The 17,654-nt window shown below is 42.2% G+C and overlaps 1 protein-coding gene across 6 annotated transcripts in view; it reads left to right on the forward strand.

Annotated features, from left to right (window-relative positions):
- The window catches only part of PALLD (palladin, cytoskeletal associated protein), an 847,172-nt gene that overhangs the window by 473,528 nt on the left and 355,990 nt on the right, over positions 1 to 17,654 (forward strand). For all 6 annotated transcript variants that reach the window (XM_069244048.1, XM_069244031.1, XM_069244040.1 and 3 more), the window contains one exon: positions 10,213 to 10,332. In XM_069244048.1, coding sequence (XP_069100149.1) covers positions 10,213 to 10,332 — 120 coding nt within the window. The remainder of the gene's footprint in view (positions 1 to 10,212; positions 10,333 to 17,654) is intronic.

The raw sequence follows: 17,654 nt of genomic DNA on the forward strand, positions 1-17,654 counted from the left end.
AGCAGAGAGGGCACTCCACACTTTAGACATAAAGGCATAGCTAGATAGATTGTTAAATGTATAGCAACATGTTATGCTAAGGCAAAAAAGACAATTGCCACAAACTCCTAGGGCACATTCCACTAGGAAAAAAAGGTGCTTCTATGGCATTTTTGGGAAATATTCCTTTAGCTGACATATGCAGAGCAGCTACATGGTCTACACCACACAGATTCACAAAGCATTATTTTGTGGATGTACAAGCACGACCGCAAACAAATATAGGACAGGCTGTCCTAAGAACACTTTTCCAAACAACTGCAACTTCCACAGGCTAGCCACCGCTTTTTGGAGGGACTCCTTCACAGTCTATACAAAGCATGTGTATCTACTGCCACGCATGCCTCCAAACGGAGAATGTTACTTACCCAGAAGATATCTGTTCAGGCATGTAGTGCTTTAAATTCACATGTGATCACCTTCTTCCCTGGATGCCTATGGCCATTGCAGTTACCTTATATTTGAATATATTTGTATATATGTAGATACACTTGTGTGGATATCTATTTCTCTATGCTTCATTCTCATTCCTCTTTCTCACCTGCCTGCGAGAAAACAATCTAGCAAACTCGATGCCCATGCGCAGAATCACTGAGAGAGAGAAGTCACTCGATCCAATGACTATAAAAACATCTTCTTAGAAGAAAAACAACTTGTTACACTCCAGACCCAACACCAGATGGCAGGATAATGCAAAGCATTTGAATCTATAGCACTACATGCCACGAACAGGTGACTACTGGGTAACTAACATTTTCCTTTCTCTACCAATAGGTAATCTCTGGGTAGTAGCTGCATCTGTCATCGGGCAGCATGAACCTAATCTATGACCACCCTTGTTTCCTCTCCCACACCTTATTGGGCTACCTAAAAAAAGGGAAAGCTTTTAGGGTGTCATTCACCCTTCCGACTCTAGTGGTTTCATGATTTGACAGAAGGATAATGTCCTTTTACTGCTACAGGGTCAACTGAAGCCTATCCTAGGACTTTATCCCCTAATACCTATTCCCTATTACAGGACTTTATCACTAGACCTTATTTGTTTCTGATCAACTGCATTAATAGACAGCTACTTCTTCATATGCACTGATATTTGGCACCCTCCAAAGAAAATGCCTTCTTTATCCTCTTTGTGTCAGATAACTATTGCCCAACTCTCCATCTCTGTCATCCAGAGTTAGGACAAATCCACAAAGGCACAGGCTGAAGGAATTGTTTAGGACATGAATGACTTTGGCTTTCCACAGCTTATCAGTATGAATATATATTCAGCTTGGTACTGCTTAACCTGGCATCCCTTATTCGTTATCTTTACATTGCAAGCTACCAGTCTTTTACATGGGCTGGCAAATCTTTCATAAAATGTACCATTGACAGTGAGCTTGGAAGTCAATGAATAGTGGCTAATGAGAGACTGTCTTCTACTTAACACAGAAACTCAAAAAGATAGCCATCCCTTTCTGAATGCGCTCCCTACCACAACATGATAGCCAAACCTCTGTCTGACAACCATCATGGACTTAATCGGAACAAGATCATCATATTCCTTATCTAAGTTGCACCTCTCCAAACACATAAAGAGAAAATTGACCAAATCAGCAGCAAGTGTTTGGTTTACAGAGGACCTGCTTCAAATGAAATTTCAGATCATAAACTAGAAAAGCGTTTGATTCATACTGACCATGGGAATTGTTCCATGAACAGCAAAATATACAAATAAGCCCTACTGTGATCAATGAAAGCTATCAATCAAGAATCACAGTATTCTAAGACACAATCCCATGCTACCCATGCCACTTCCAGAAGGTCGGGCAACAAGTTCATATAAAGTTTCATCAAGAAAATTGACACCATCCTCTCTCATTTCTAGTATTGAACGGGGTGCTACTAAGGTGGATGATGGTCAAAGTCACAAGACAACTTTGCTTAGCAGGATCAGCCCACTCAAGAAAACAAGCTGACCAAAATCCTGCCTGGCCTTAAATAAATGTCTCCAGCTATAGACATTTGCAATGCAATGGTTCCTAATCTGGCAATACCAATCTTAGCCCATTTCATCAGTGCACTCATCAATACCTCAATAGCCAATTGAACATTACCCCAGAAACTCAAGTCTGCAATTTTCTTACCTCTCCTGAAATTGAACCTACACATCGTAGCTAACTACAGACCCATATCTGGACTGCGTGGTCAAGATATTTAGGACTATCCTTCCCAAGAAACTTTGCTTAGAATCACACTACATCATTAGTGCTTTTCAGTCCCACTTCCCATTCTTCCACCCCTGTCAAGGACTGGAAACAACCTAATCATTGTAAGGGAAGAATGTCTTGCTCCCATAGATGCAGGAACATGTTTGCATTTATATAATGGAATCTTGCTGCATCTACCAATGCCATTTACTGCAAGATGTTCCTTGTCTGCCTTTTACTGATGCTAGTTTTATAAGCACACACTTGAGGGGTTGATGTCCATTCTGGAGAACCAGACTCAGATCAAGACACCTTCCTATAGAATTTGCCCATTTTGAAACATTGTGATTAGTTCGCAAACGCTTGCATGGACTGCCTCCAACTCATGTATCAAAGTTTTCATGGAAATAGCAGCTGATAAGATGCCTAAAATGGTATCTCTGATTCTGCATGCCACCCAGGCTGCACAATTTAAGCACTGCATGGAAAATCACAACATACGTAAGGCTCCGATGTCTGGAACTCCTTTCCCCTCTACCTAAGGCTTGATGACATTTTCTTGAGATTGTAAATTGGCCTGAAACCCCAGCACCCAGCCAGGCATCAAACATAAAGACTCACTTTTCATTGAAGTGCTCTCAAACAGCTGTTAGTTGATATGTGTGAGAATGTGGAGAGAAAGCCCCATGATGTGATGGTGGTGGGCACAGTTTATAGATTTGCAAACATTTCACTGAAGTCACGGAAAACTGATTGTGAATTACACAGGGCAACTTCCAGTAAAGGTTGTGGATCTGTGAGTGACAGTGGCCCTGGGATGCTGTGTTCCCTAGTGCTTTGGATCTTTGCCTTTCATGCTAGTGCGGGACAAAGAGCCTTGAACAGGACACATTTATATATAGGCAAGACATCTTAAATTGTACACTGATTTCATTAAGAGAGGTGGTGTTCTGTGATTGGACACCACATGATAAAAGGTAAATACAATAAGATACATAAGTGGCAAACAGACTTTTTAAATAGGTGTTTTTTCTTAACAATTATCAATTCATCTATTGTGTCCGTAGCACAAACTAATAGGAATCCTGATATCACATAAGGATTAGGGTCCTGAATCCCCTGACCATTTCATGTATCCTTCCCTCCATCCTGAATACAACTTTGCTGTTTCTTCATGTCAAGTGACGCTCCAAATGGAAAGATATATAGAGGATATATTGAGAGGGTGGCATAGGGATGAGGAATGTGATAGATATGTGAGTGGGTGGAGAACATAATAAAGGTGTGTTTGAAGGGAGGGAATGTCGGGACAGCTAAATATATCTTTGCTTAGAACAGTAAAAATGATTTAACTTACCCTGTGGTCAATGTACAAATCTTAGAATAAAATCTGTTTAAGGTACTCTGGTCCATTCAGAACCAAATGAGTAAAAGTAAGTAAACTGCATGGAATTAGCATTAGAAATCCATCGTATATTGCATGTTCTGTAGTAATTTAGCAGAAATAACAGAATACAGCTTCAGCTGTGCAATCGACCCGTGGAAGAAGATTGAATCTCAACATATGTTCCTATAATATACAACTTTAAAGCAAATGCTTGGGATAGTTTGTGGAAAATGAAAGTATTGGATTCATCTTTTGTTCAGTGGGATTGAAAAGAAATGAGAGGCCTTAGTCGTTGATGGATTCAAGGCTTGCAACCTGGGTCAGTAACAAGATCACTAACATATCTTAGACCAGTGGTTACTAACATTTTGACTTTTGCTGAACCTCACTGAATCATTATTGGAACCCAGGGGCCGCAACTGAGTCATGATTAGAAGCCCCGTCCCCCAGCCTAAGCAATTTCTATGGTTTGAACCTCAAAAGAGCACACAAAAGTACAAAAACAAGTATATAGCAAACAAATGCTCCAATATTGAACATTTTTATTTAATTTTCAATCAAAAATAGAAAAAGGTTTTCAAATGTTCTATTTTGCTTCCTAAATTGTACATACTTTATTAATTTTAATGCATTAAATTAAATATTATTTAAATTTGTAAAACAGTTGCGTTCTCCTGGAGTAGGCCTATTGAGCCCTCAGGAGTCCTCGGACCACAGGTTAAGTACCAGTGTCCTAGACTAATAAACATTAAGAAGGCTGCAGTGTGCTGTATGTGGACAATCACAGGAAAAACATCAGTTGTGCCATACACTACCCTAGAGTACTGCAACCTCACAACTGTGCCTCTGATAGGCAGTTGTGCTGAAATGAAAAGTTACCCGCTTGGGTTTAAGGTCTGAGATAGATAGATATAGATGGTGCAAACTACCACTCATCGGGGTTCCTGATTGCATTTGTACCCATCATGTTATGCTTTTTAACAGAAAATCTGCAGATCCACTTCGAAAATAGCTTTGTGGCAACTGATGAATCTCTTTAGTGGAATGAAGGCCAATAGTACTTTTTTTACATTCTGAGACACCTTGCAGGCCATTTGAATAGTTGATTACAGGCCACCAGTGCACCACATTTCTAGTGGTGGATTCAACAAATCAGTCATTCGGCTAGGTGTAATCTTGGTTGCTTCATTTGAATCAATTGGACGAAAGCACCGGGCTAACAGCAAATTGTAAAAGGAAGGCACAAGACTGGAAAAATTGTGTCCCTGAATCATGGAGCTATCCGGCCAATCTGTTCCTGGGTCAGCTGCTCTCGCTAGTGAGACTGTGAATCTAGCCGTCTCAAGAAATGCTGGGGTGGATGCACAGACCGACCATGCACTCACTTTGGCTAATGCCAGATTAGCTAACTCCATTAAAGGATTATCGGCCATATTCATGTTTCTTACGGTTGGTACCTTGCTTTTCAGGGCTGCTACACTGTTAAAGCTGTGTCATACTGGACTCTTTCTGGGCTGCAACTCCTCCCTTCCAGTCAAGTGGTGCTGGAACAACTTTCAGAGAAGGGGTGCTACCATCAGTGTTACATGATGGAAGTCATACTGATTGTGAAAAATCCAAGAGTTGCACAAAAAACAAGTATATCAGACCATCCATGCCCATTTAGCAGGAGAGTGGTAGGGGTGTGGTATATAGCCAGCGGTGCACTTTGGAGTACACAGCAGCAAATCTGTCACCAAAGCATAGTGTTCTGGCACACTTTCATTTACAGGGAGCACATTTTCCATTGAAATGGCCATAAAACTCGCACTGACATGCAGGTTTACTGACAAAACTATGTAGTGCACAGACGATAATGTTTGCAAATCAGGTTTCAGCAAATATTTATCATTTGCACATCTCCAAGTGTCTTGATTTTTTTATCATACTAAAATCTTTGTTTGTATTATACTTTGGAACTACAAAAAATGTGCTTCCTTTGTGCTTTCTTTTCTGGTGATATATTTTGAAACATTTGTACAGGAGATTTTTAGGTATTTAAATGTTGTGTGTCAGAAAAAAATTACACCCTACAGCCTTTCTTTTCAAACCCCCCTGTGCTCCAGCAGGATTGTCAGCTCACTTTTCAAAATACTCTGACTTCACTCAGAGAAAGAAAAATAAACACCAATCACCTTGTTAAGCTAATAAGCAGAAATGTGTCAGAAGACATCCCTGCAAGACCTCTGTCTTTGAAGGTAGAGCAAATGTGACAAGATAAAAACGAGATTTAAATACACCCGTATTGCTCATTCACCTTCTGAACTCCCTCATGATTATTTTAGGGGTGCTGCAGCACCCCGGCACCTCTGCTCCCAGCGCCTATGTCCCGGTCACGCTGTTAGCAAGCACCGGCTCGACAGCCATTTTGAGCCAGTCCATGTTCAGTATGCAGTGCTGCTCCAAGCACCCCACAGGCGCTCAGGGCCTAGCATCACGCTCCTGGGCTACTAAAGGAGACAATAGTAGCCAACCATGGGCCATGACCCCTGCAACATCTTCCTCGCAGACCTTCCTTCACGGTGCTGGTTACAAGCCCATCAGATCCGATGACATTGACCCACACGTGCCTTTTGAAGTCAGGTCTCCGAGACAGCAGGCAGCAGGTTTCCCTGCCTGCCACGGCCTTGTTGTGTCTGCCTAATGTGTTTCACACTCCACTCTCTGTCTAGACGGAAATCAGCGCGTATCACAAACCTCCCCGGGCTGTTTTGTGAATTAATGGCCAGTCATATGACTTCAGGGCAACATGAGAGTTTGTCAGATTACCTGCCCTGCTCACCGCCGCGGCCCCGCCGCAGCCTGCGCTGATCGAGCGCTTCAAAGACGAGCCTGCGCCGGAAAAAGAAAGTGAATCATGGGCCAGCTGTGCTGCTTTGGCCATTGCTCAGCTGTCCGCAGGAAGCCACAGACCAGATGGAATGACTGCAAGGCTGCTGCCTGCTCAGTGGCACGTTCGCTGGTAAATGCATAAAGGCCATTGTTCTACCGCGACAAAGGTATCACTGTGTGGACACACGTACAAAATATAAGTCTCTATAAGTCTCACTAAGACCGTTCAGAACCTGGCTGTGCTTGCCCTCACATTCTGACACTGCCTCAAAATGGAAAACCGGCCAGAAATCTATACATCTCTTCTGGAATATGAAGCTTTTCTTTAAGAGGAGAGGGAGGGAGAGGGGTCGTAAGTAGAGAAAGAGAGAGACAGGAAGGTGGAGAAAGAGTGTGTGTATGTGTGTGTTTGTGCAAGCACACACATGGACCTTTACATGTGTTCATGTGCAAGTAATTGTATGTATGAATGCATTCAAGTATGCAAGTATGTGTACGCATGTGTGTGCATGTGCACATAGAAAACCACAACTATCTCTGCATACACTACAAAGGCTCTCTATCTAATGGAGAAAGAGGAAAGGCATAAAATGACCATTGAGCAAAGCAAATGTGGTGTATGTTTCCATGTGCCTTAATCATCCCGTTTTCTACCTCCAAGGCAATAGGATTTATGGGTTACTTTTTGGGCAAGGTTCCTGTAGGAGTTTATGTTTCCCCTGAGGTAACTGTGGGAAGAGACAGGAAGAGAGAAGACCCATGAATGTTAATAATGGCTTTAAACAGCCCCTTGGCAGAGCTTTGCCTGTCAGGCAGGTACCTAGACATGGGCAGACATGTGTGCACTCGCCTCAACAAAGTGCTCAGGGGCAGATGCATTTAATAGCTGATACACAGTTTATCCTGCATTCATTACCTCTGTGAAGAAAAGGGAGCACTTTGTATGCAGGGTTTGGCTGAAGCGACCGCTTTGGAAAGTAGCATCAATTTCTGTAACTTCTTTATTTATTCCCAAGAAGAATACATGGGTCTTTATCCACACCCGGATTAATAACAAAGTAGAAATAACTTCAAAAGATACTTGAACAGCTGTTGCTGTGTAATCTGCTATAGCAGCCTTGACACCTCCAGTGTAAAAGACAGGTTGCCATGCTCCTAGCCATCCCCCATGGTATGTGCCAGGTCTTGGAATACAGTTCGAAAGGAGCAGCCTCAGCAACTGATGGCAGCGGGAGAGAAGTGTGGCCTCCATCTCAGAGCTGCCTCTACAGGGCTCCAGAAATGGTGGTACATCTGGATCCAGAGGGAGCTCATGGAGCAATGTAGTTGAAATCAGGAGTGTGATAATCAGTCATTTGGTCATAGCAGATGATAATGCTAAAGGAGCAGACAGTTTGGATCAGACTTATGCAATATATGTTCAGTGCATCTGTGAAGTTAGCAATATCAGGCTGTAAGTGAATAGTGGTGGGCGGCACTAAAATGTTAGAGTTGCAGTTTCAGCAGCAACAAAAACGTAAGTTTCTAGTTGTAGAAAATCTCAAATTATTAAGCATTTGTTTACACTATGAAGAAGCAAAGAGCAGCTTTGATAGGCTCATGGTAGGAGGATTCCACTACAAACTGTCAAGCCCCACCTCCTGAAAGGGTCCTTCTTTTTCTCTGTGAAGACTGACCGCATCCCCTAATCCTTCTAACAGAACTCAGCTTCGAGGCCACCAGCTTTCCAAGCAGTGCCCCATCCGTTACCTCTCATACCTACCGAGAGAGATCCTAGAGAGGACTGCACCATCTAACTCCAGGAGTACATTGGCTCTCAGCAACTTGCCTGGGTTTCACTCCCACTGCAGGACTGAAACAGCCATCAACAAAGTAAAACATATTTGTTGTAGCACTGTTTTAGTGCCTTCAAATACATTATAATGTCGGTATAACTTCTTGTGGGAATACGTTTGCTTACGAAAAAGGCATACACTGAATTCTTGTATGCAGTGGTTTCCCTTAAGGGTTTGGTCTAAGGTTGCGTTAGGTTAGAATGAATGACCAATTAAGGCAGACCAAGAGGAGATGCTGCTGAGCTACATATAGCAGCCCAAAAGGGCAGTCAAGATCTGACAGGCTGCTCATGTATCGAAGTGTTTTTAATGGTTTGCAACTTGGATACATGTACAGTACTGAGCAACCATCTTGAATGTGAGCAGCTCAGTAATGCGTACGGTGGCCATCTTACACCAGGAGAATTATGACAAGGCTGGTTTTTGCACCATGTGGGGCAGCCATGTTAATCCGGGCACTGACTACTGCTGGCATAAAGATCCCAGGGCTTCTGCACCAGGGCAGCAGGGAATGCAACCCACAGCACTTTTTATGCTTTGGTCAAACAGCACCAATGTGACAGTTGCTGATGAAACAGGAGTGGGATGCCTCAGCGACACTAGATTCTGAAGTCTAGGGCCAGAGGCTTGTTGGATCTTGAGGGTGTCCTGGTTTGAGTCAACAGGAAACAAGAGGAGTTACAACCAGAGGTGACCTTAAGGGCCTCATTATTAGGATAGATCCTGAGGATAAGCCTGCGTAAAAGTATTTCACTGGTGTGGGGTTGGCTGGGCTGCTCTGTATATAGATTTCAATTTTATATTAGGTGGAGACCGCTGTCTCCTTTTAGCAAAGTACTCCTATCAATCTCCTAAATGGTTAGGGCAGAGGTATTTCATCTCTGTTATGACCAAATCACTGGTATGCACTTGCCTTGCACTAAAAATGTTGAAGGTGTTTGTTGTCGGAGATTCATAGAGGTCACAAGCGAGGAATGATAGTGGTGGGCCGCCACCTCAGAAATGGCAGACGTCCTTCACACTCTCTTACCTGGGCCTCAATGCAGACAGGCCAGGAGTGCCCTGGGATCTAACTGAGGGCTAGGTAGGGGATGAATAGTCCAGGCGCATCCTGGTGCTGGGAACCAATATGACCTCAAGTATTTCCCCCACAGGATAATGAAGAAACCCATGCATGTCAATCTGTCTATTGATGTTGACAAAAATGGTGACAGGCCAACACCTTGGGTTGATGGAGAAATTCACCATCATTTTAAGAAGATGGATACGCCACTGAATCCAGTATCATTCTACTGCCTACTTACCTGGATGCGAGAACATCGAGGATGGTGCATGGCACAACAATTTTTGGGAGGATAACACTTGATTTGATGACCAATAACTGGTTTTAGAGGACATCTCTTAATGTTATGGGATCAACAACAGGTTTTGAAGGTTGTTTCTAAATGTGATGGGACCAACGACAGGTTTTGAAGAATGTCTCTTTCCTCTACTTTAGCTTATCTGCATCTATAATCAGCTGAGGTTGGTGGGTATTAATGACAATTGATAAAACAGTCATGTTTAATATCTCAGAAAAACTTCACTCAGAACAAAAACTATTCAATTGCACAGTTTTACCTAGATAATTTTTCAGTATATAGCCTTTGCAAACATCATAAATGCAACATGCTATGCCAAGGAAAGCATAAATCATACGAATTAGTTTATTGCAAATAACACTTTGGTATTCGTTGAATGTATGTTTAAGAAATAGTATTTAAGTTGGAAGCATTTCAGTATAAAATGAGGAATCTTTTCAGTGAACGAATAAATGTTGCCATTTGATTGTTCAATAAGAAGGGGCGTAAGTACAACTTTTCTTCCTTTATTTCCATTTTATTCTCAGAGGAGATCTGTACCCTGGTGATTGCAGAGGCCCTTCCGGAGGATGGTGGAACATTCTTATGCAGAGCGAGGAATGAGTATGGTTCGGTGTCGAGCAGTGCCCAGCTAACTGTATATTCAGGTAAGTTGCTGTCAACTTAAAATGGCAGCTGTTTATAGGAGAGGGAAGTTTATATTCTGAATTCTTTGGTTAGTACACTATTTACATGTGTTTGACATATATACCAATTTGATCTTTGAAAGAAATATGCAGACTGACAGTGCCGCAGAGATTGCCAAAAGCTTATAAATCAGCTTCAATTACTGCATCCAGACAAAGTACCACAAAACGTCCTGTGTGGCGCATACTGAATGCCTGTATGGGTGGATTTTTTCTGTCTTTGCACTGAGGGAACAGGAAACCAAGAAGCATGAGGGGAACTTTGGAGGGAACGTGAAGGTCAGGGAGTTTGGGACTCCTTTCTGCAATCATGGCTATAGCGTAATGCTGTCCACTTAAGACCTTTCCTTCCGTGGTCGTGAGTTCAGGGATGCGTGGGCACACAGCATCTCACAGGCTCTGATATCAAAACTTCATGTGGCTCACAGAGGGGGGGTTAATGCCTGCTTACAGTAAGGCACAAATGCATAGGAAGGCATAGGACAAATACCTTTGTTACCCGACTGCCAAGCTAGTAAGTGCTTGTATGCTATTGTGTTGCCAACATTAGTGTTTTCCAATCAATGCAGAACACAGCTGTTCCTTAATTATTTCTTGTAGAGATTTCACTTTTCCTCTCTCACCATGGAATTCATCAAGTTGCGTACATAGATCTGGTCTCCATCTGGATGAGTATAGCCTACGGCATATATAGTAGGGATGGGAGAAATATTCTGTTATGCTGGTGAAATTGGCAGAAATTTGGTGACGCCGTGTTACCAATTGGTGCGCGGCAGAATTCTTTCTTGCACGCATTCCAAAATGGTAAATTGGCATGCTCAAGCGATATTTGGCATCCCCTAATGTGAAATTGGCAGAAATTTGGTGACGCCGTGTTACCAATTGGTGTGTGGCAGAATTCTTTCTTGCACGCATTCCAAAATGGTATGTTGGCATGCTCAAGCGATATTTGGCATCCCCTAAAGTGATTTTATATTGCTTGGAGGACAGCCGGTGAGATTTTTGTCAGCTTGGGCATTAGTGGGTGGTCGGGACCATTCACCGTCAGAAGGCTGCTGCTCGAGTAGAAAATCTTCTAGAGCGACAGCAAAATCAATGCATGTAGCTGTGCCCTCTGGTGCACCACATGGTGCCGTTTGCATTGATTTTTCAGCACGAACGTGCTTCAGTTGCTAAATCACAGCATGAGCGGCACGACGTGCCTATTTTTGCCTGTTGGCTGAACTCCGCAGAATCTCGCTGAGTTTTTTTGTAACTCCTCCAAATTCTGCTGAGTCAAATTCGGCGAGTTCCACCCACCCCTAGTTTTCAGGAATCTCTGTCTCCTGTTTTCTGACTCGGTATGTTCTATAGTGTTGTTTGGTGGTGTCTCATGTACCTTTGGTCCCACTTTGCTGAAAGCCTTTTCCAGGCCTCTTATCACTTTTGATTTTATTGCTTCTTTGGGTGTTTTTGAGTGACTTTTTGTGTGCTGCAGCACTTAACCAAATTTTGCCTCTCCCAGCTCATGCAGTCACTGTCTCTCGTATAAATTCAAGGCATGTGGTTACTCTCCCACCTTTTAAGAATCCCAAGCGCATCTCATGTGGGATACTACAAGATTCTGCACTATTCTCTCTTTTTTCAAAGCAAACATAGCTGATTCCAGCAGTGAAGTGGATTTCAGCCAATGGATTAACTTCCACAATTTTAGATGTATGGATGATAGTCAGAAAGCACTAAAACTCTGCCCTTTCACATCAGTGTATGGCTTGCCTAACAGCTGCAGTCATTATATGAGTTTTTTGGACTTGAAGGCTGAGATTTCTGGTATCCACTGCCAGGTCTTAGCTTGGAATTAAGTGCACAGCATTCTTCACCAGCTAGGCCCTCGGTACTTTCCTAGGTGTAGGATAACTCTCAGTAGAGGACGGTCTTTTTTGGTGCAGGTCCATAAAAAGTAGTATGTGATCGCATTACACCTAATAATATTAACAATAATAATAATAGTAATAAAAATAACAACAACAACGATAATAAGAACAACTCCATCAATCATAAGAATTATTATTACTATTATTATTATTATTATTATTAACAATAATAATAATAATAATGATCATAAGAACAACTCCAAACAACCATAAAATTATTATTATTCGTATTGTTATTATTATTATAATCATAATCTATCATTTATCCATCAGAAACATCATTACTGAACGTAAGTAACTTGTTTGTTATTAACACAATTTTGTTTTCGTAAAAGCAAGCGCTGCTCCCTCGGCTGTTGACAGCGGCACAGTGGCTTGTGGGTACCCGGCCGGAGAGCCCCAGTTCCAGCTCTGCACACGTCAGTCGACCTCAGTGGGGGATGCTGCCCTCGAGGACCAGGGCCAGGGATGTGTGCAGAGGGCGGGTGAGGAGGGAGGATTAGCAGTAACTTTACCATGTTTTCCGACTGCTTTATCACCAACCGGCAGCTCTGAGAATAGGAGCCACATGGACTCTATAAATCTCTTCTCAGTGTCCAGACACTAACTTGGGGTCAAAAATGTGACCCACACACCATATTTCTGGCACTTACAGCAGACATCTGCAATCAACCAGCTTCACCACTTGTAAGGAGGGAACCCAAAATGTAGTATTTTTCTTCTGTCAATTTAATCTTGAATGAAGAAAAATTAAATTTAAAAAATCAGTTCACAGAGAAATGAGAAAATATGAGTTATATTTTACTGAAAAAGGCGAGAAGCTTTTGAGTCGCAGCATTCATACCTGCTTTTCTTTCAAATCAAGCTTATGTATTAATTTACAGCCTATATGTGGTCATCTTACTTTGATGTTTAATCACGTCAGACGTCCTTATCAGTGACCTAGTAATGCCCAGCCAGCCGATATCAACCGGTACGACCGGAGCCACATGTGGTTCGGAAACATCGAATTTCTTATTGTTTACGCCCCTAACCCAAACATTCTATCAGAAAAATGACCACGGACATCAATTCACCAAAAATGCCAGAGTTAGCGGAAGTGACCTCACATGCCATTTCATCTTTATTTTTAATCACACGCACATTCCTACACATACACACACATTCAGTTATACACACACACTCTCTTTTACATAGCACACTCTCACCTGCAAGCATGCACATAGCATACATTTAAATGTGGTTTTTGCTTACCTCTGCTACCACGGTGGGTCATATTCCAGCTAACTGTATTCCATTTTTTATTACACTAATATTGAATAATATACTATTGTGCATTATTAATGTAATAAAAAATCTGATTGAAAACAAGGAAGTGGCGCACATTTAAGTTACAGGTGAATCGTCCAGACCATGGGTACTCACAAACATTTTCCCAGGGCCCAAAAGGTGTGGTCTGTGATGTGTCCGAGGGCCGCATTGATGCCACTGGGGTGTGGTCGGACCAGGGGTGGGGGTTTGGAGGGGCATTGGTGGTAAGGTGGGTGTAGGGGAAGCAAAGCATGTACATGCAGTTGCTGAATTGAACAATGTGAAACCTAAAAACCTGGGATCAATCCTGGCTCCCTCACTTAACCAAATTGTGTGATCCTAGCCAATAGTTTTATTTCAGATCCCTTTATTATCCCATAAACAGGCCCTAAAAACTACATGACTTCAGGATGTCAGCTCTACAAAACCTTCTCCTTCTCCTATGTTTGATTTAAAATGTTTTACTTGTATCATAGGAACCCAAGTCACCCAAAGGGTCACGTGACAACCTACTTGCCACATTTCACTATTGGCATTGTTGTCACAGTAAGGGGACGAATTGATGTTTCTAAATTCATGTTTGAAAGCTATCACTTTTAAAATAATACTTCTAAAGGCACTGATATAATCTGATATACTAAAGTGAAAAGGTTCTGCGTGTTAATTAAATACACTTTGAATTTTGAAGAGACTTTATCATATGCTTACACTTTGCTCCAAAATGCCTTTATAAATTAAGTGTTCCTAAGGTTAAGTGATACAGGACTCAACAGTTACTTCCTTTCTTTAACACGTATTATCCTTTAAATAAATGCTTACCTGGTTTTTTAACATAGTGTTTTTATTGCTAGCACTTCTCTTGGGTAAACAGCAGCAGAGTGCTGTTGTACACCAGGGGGCACATGTAAAAGTCAGGAGGTCCGCATGCGGCCCCTGGGCCGTACTTTGTGTATCAGAGGTCCAGACTCACATAGGCCCCAATTATCAACGTACATGTTGTTTAAATAGATTCTTGCATTTTCTCCGTCTACAGCCTGGAGTACCTTTCTACGCAAACTGGCAATATTTGCTCTTTTGTTTGCAAGGGGTTTTAGCATTTTTGTAATTTAATTAGAATACTGTTTGCCACAGAACAGACGATGGAGGTCTAAAGAGGGATGCAAAATAACACATTTTAACGTGAAAACTAACATGCATTCATAAAGTTTGCGAGAATTATTCAAGTTTGCGAGAAAAAGTTTGCACCTTTCCACATTTCTGCAGTAGTATGTTAAAGAGACCCAACAGTATTCATTTTCAAACGTCGTGTACAGTTTTCCTCTCAAGAAATGTCTGGAAATCAAAAAGTACATCTCAATAAATATTATATTGTAAATATGCAGAAACATAGCTATAAAGGACATTCATGTCAAGCTTTGCACCATAATCGTTACCTAGATTTGTTGTTAGGTCTGGGCTGTGACAGCACAGCTGTCAGACTGACCTGTTCCAAGCAATATACATAGAGTGGCTTTGGATGCACCCATTTTAATCATTAGCTTTATTTAGCCGGCCATTTCAAACAATGACTTGAGAATGGGTCAATCACGCCTTGGCTCAGCTCAGTGGAGGATTCATCCCTCACCTAATGCTATCATTGCACTGTTTGTCCTCTCTATCAGCTCCCTCCTTTGTATCCCACTCTAATGGCTTTGCCAGTGCTCGTTATTACAGTTCCTTTGTGTGTTACTAGGTAGCAGTGCTGATTTACTCTGTCTGTGTTTTTGATTTCTGCGAGCATGGAGTGGAACGGTGTCTAATTTAGGTGTGTTTAACCAGGGAATAAGTTAACCATCTCAGCGGATTCTGCGATAGCACAGGGAAGAAGCTATCATTCTTTCTATCATATTGGGGAGTGGTAAGAGCAGCATGCTAAGAAAACAAAATGTTCCCCCAGCAAATGCCCCATATAGTTTTGGAGCCTTCAGCAGACTTCGGACAATGGACATTCAACAAGGTGACACTGCGTGTCACACAATTTCGGCTCTCTTCACAAGGTCACCTGGTGAGGAGCTGAAATCACATGGGGCCAGATGTAGGAAAAAAGCAATTTGCGACTTGCAAATTGCTAGTCCCTGCGACTCGCAATTTGCAAGTCGCAAATTGCTATGCAGTACGGTGTCTCAGACACCGACTGCAACTCGCAATGGGGTCGCAATGACCCACCTCATGAATATTCATGAGGTGGGTCGCAAATAGCGGCCCCATTGCGAGTATAGGCACTCGCTAACATGGAGGCCTGCTGACGTCAGCAGACCTCCATGTTAGCGACCTGCTTTTAAATAAAGCATTTTTTTTTTTTTGAAGTGTAGCCCGTTTTCCCTAAGGGAAAACGAGCTGCACTTAAAAAAAAACGAAACCTTTAGTTTCGGTTTTTTTTCAGGGCAGGGAGTGGTCCCTTGGACCACTCCCTGCCCTGAAAAAATATTTTGGGCTCCAGTCACAAACTGGAAGGGGTCCCATGGGGACCCCTTCTAATTTGCGATTGGGTTACCATCCACTTGAAGTGGATGGTAACTGCGATGCCATTTGCGACCGCATATGCGGTCGCAAATGGTATTGCATCCCAATGCGACTCGCAAATAGGAAGGGAACATCCCTTCCTATTTGCGAGTCTGAAATGCATTTGGCGAGTCGGTAACGACTCGCAAAATGCATTTCTGCATTGGGATACGCGTTTTGCGACTCGCAAACGGCAAATTTTGCCGTTTGCGAGTCGCAAAACGTTTGCTACATCTGGCCCATGGTGACAGGCAAGGCAAGCTGGAAGCCACTACAGAGAGTGGATTTCAGTTCATATTTTGGGGCTCCAAGCAACCAATGTGCATTATGGGGTGTGAAAGCACCCAAAGACACCACAGTAGCCTCAACAACCTTTTGATTTTGTTTTCCTTCTTGGTGGTGTTTTCCTTTTTGCTGGAAGGAGGAGGTCGGCGGGAGCAGGAGACGGGGGCAGAAGCCCCTCATGGGAAGTTCTCAGTATAAAGCCCCTTCTCTCACAGCAAATTGTATTCTCAAGTTGGCAGGTCTGGACATCATCACAACTATTTTACTTCAATAAGTTGTTAAGTCACAGGTTGTTTAAAGCACATATGACGAAATATCACTATATCCTTAATGCTAGGAAAAAAAGAGCCTTCACATTGTGCACAGGTTTGATAAACTAAAATCAAGACCCTAGAAAAAAATCCCTCTGCAAGCTGTTCTTTATGTCCTCTGGCAAACCTATATTGCAAGTAGTGCAAACTCACCCCAGCCAGGCTTTGGGGTGTACATCAAATAGGAAACAACTCTGTACACGAGGCAGTCATATTCAGCATATATCTTCTTCCTGACCTACTGCTAGATGCACCATCTCTTTGCTGTTCCCTTAACCTTTCTGAATCTATTGTATGTATTCATGATGATGCACTGCAATATGTATGTACGTATATAAATAGGTATACAGTTTAGAAATGAATGTGGGACGGACAAGGTTTTTTTGGGGGGGGAATGGAGAATAATGACTACTAAATGGGAGGGGTTAGGGATATTTGAGGAATGTTTTGAAGAGGGACATACTAAAAAAACACACCTACTTAAAAGAAAGACAATTGCAATTCACAAAATATATTTCTTATCCTAATACAGCCGTAATGACAAAACAAACTTAAAGTACTCCAACCTATCTTTGAAGTAGGTCAGGCACCACACATAAGCAACCACTGTTAGTGCAACATACTCTAACAGAAAACAGCGGAGGCAGACTATACCATTAACACCCCAAAGGAAGTAAAATAAAAAATAAGTGAATTTGTATATATATAAAAAAATAAGTGAATTCGTATATATATATATATATATATATATATTTCACATAAAACACTCGGACTGCAGGAACACCACACAGCGGTCCCGGGTGGGCTCCGAGAGGCCCTAATAAATCCTCCAACTCTCCTCCAAATCACAGGAGACCCAGGACACCTCCAAGGTGCAAATCAATTTATTTCAGCACACAAATCCAACGCGTTTCGGCAGCAG

Source organism: Pleurodeles waltl, chromosome 1_2 (assembly GCF_031143425.1).
Source record: "Pleurodeles waltl isolate 20211129_DDA chromosome 1_2, aPleWal1.hap1.20221129, whole genome shotgun sequence".
Classification (NCBI taxonomy): Eukaryota; Metazoa; Chordata; class Amphibia; order Caudata; family Salamandridae; genus Pleurodeles; species Pleurodeles waltl.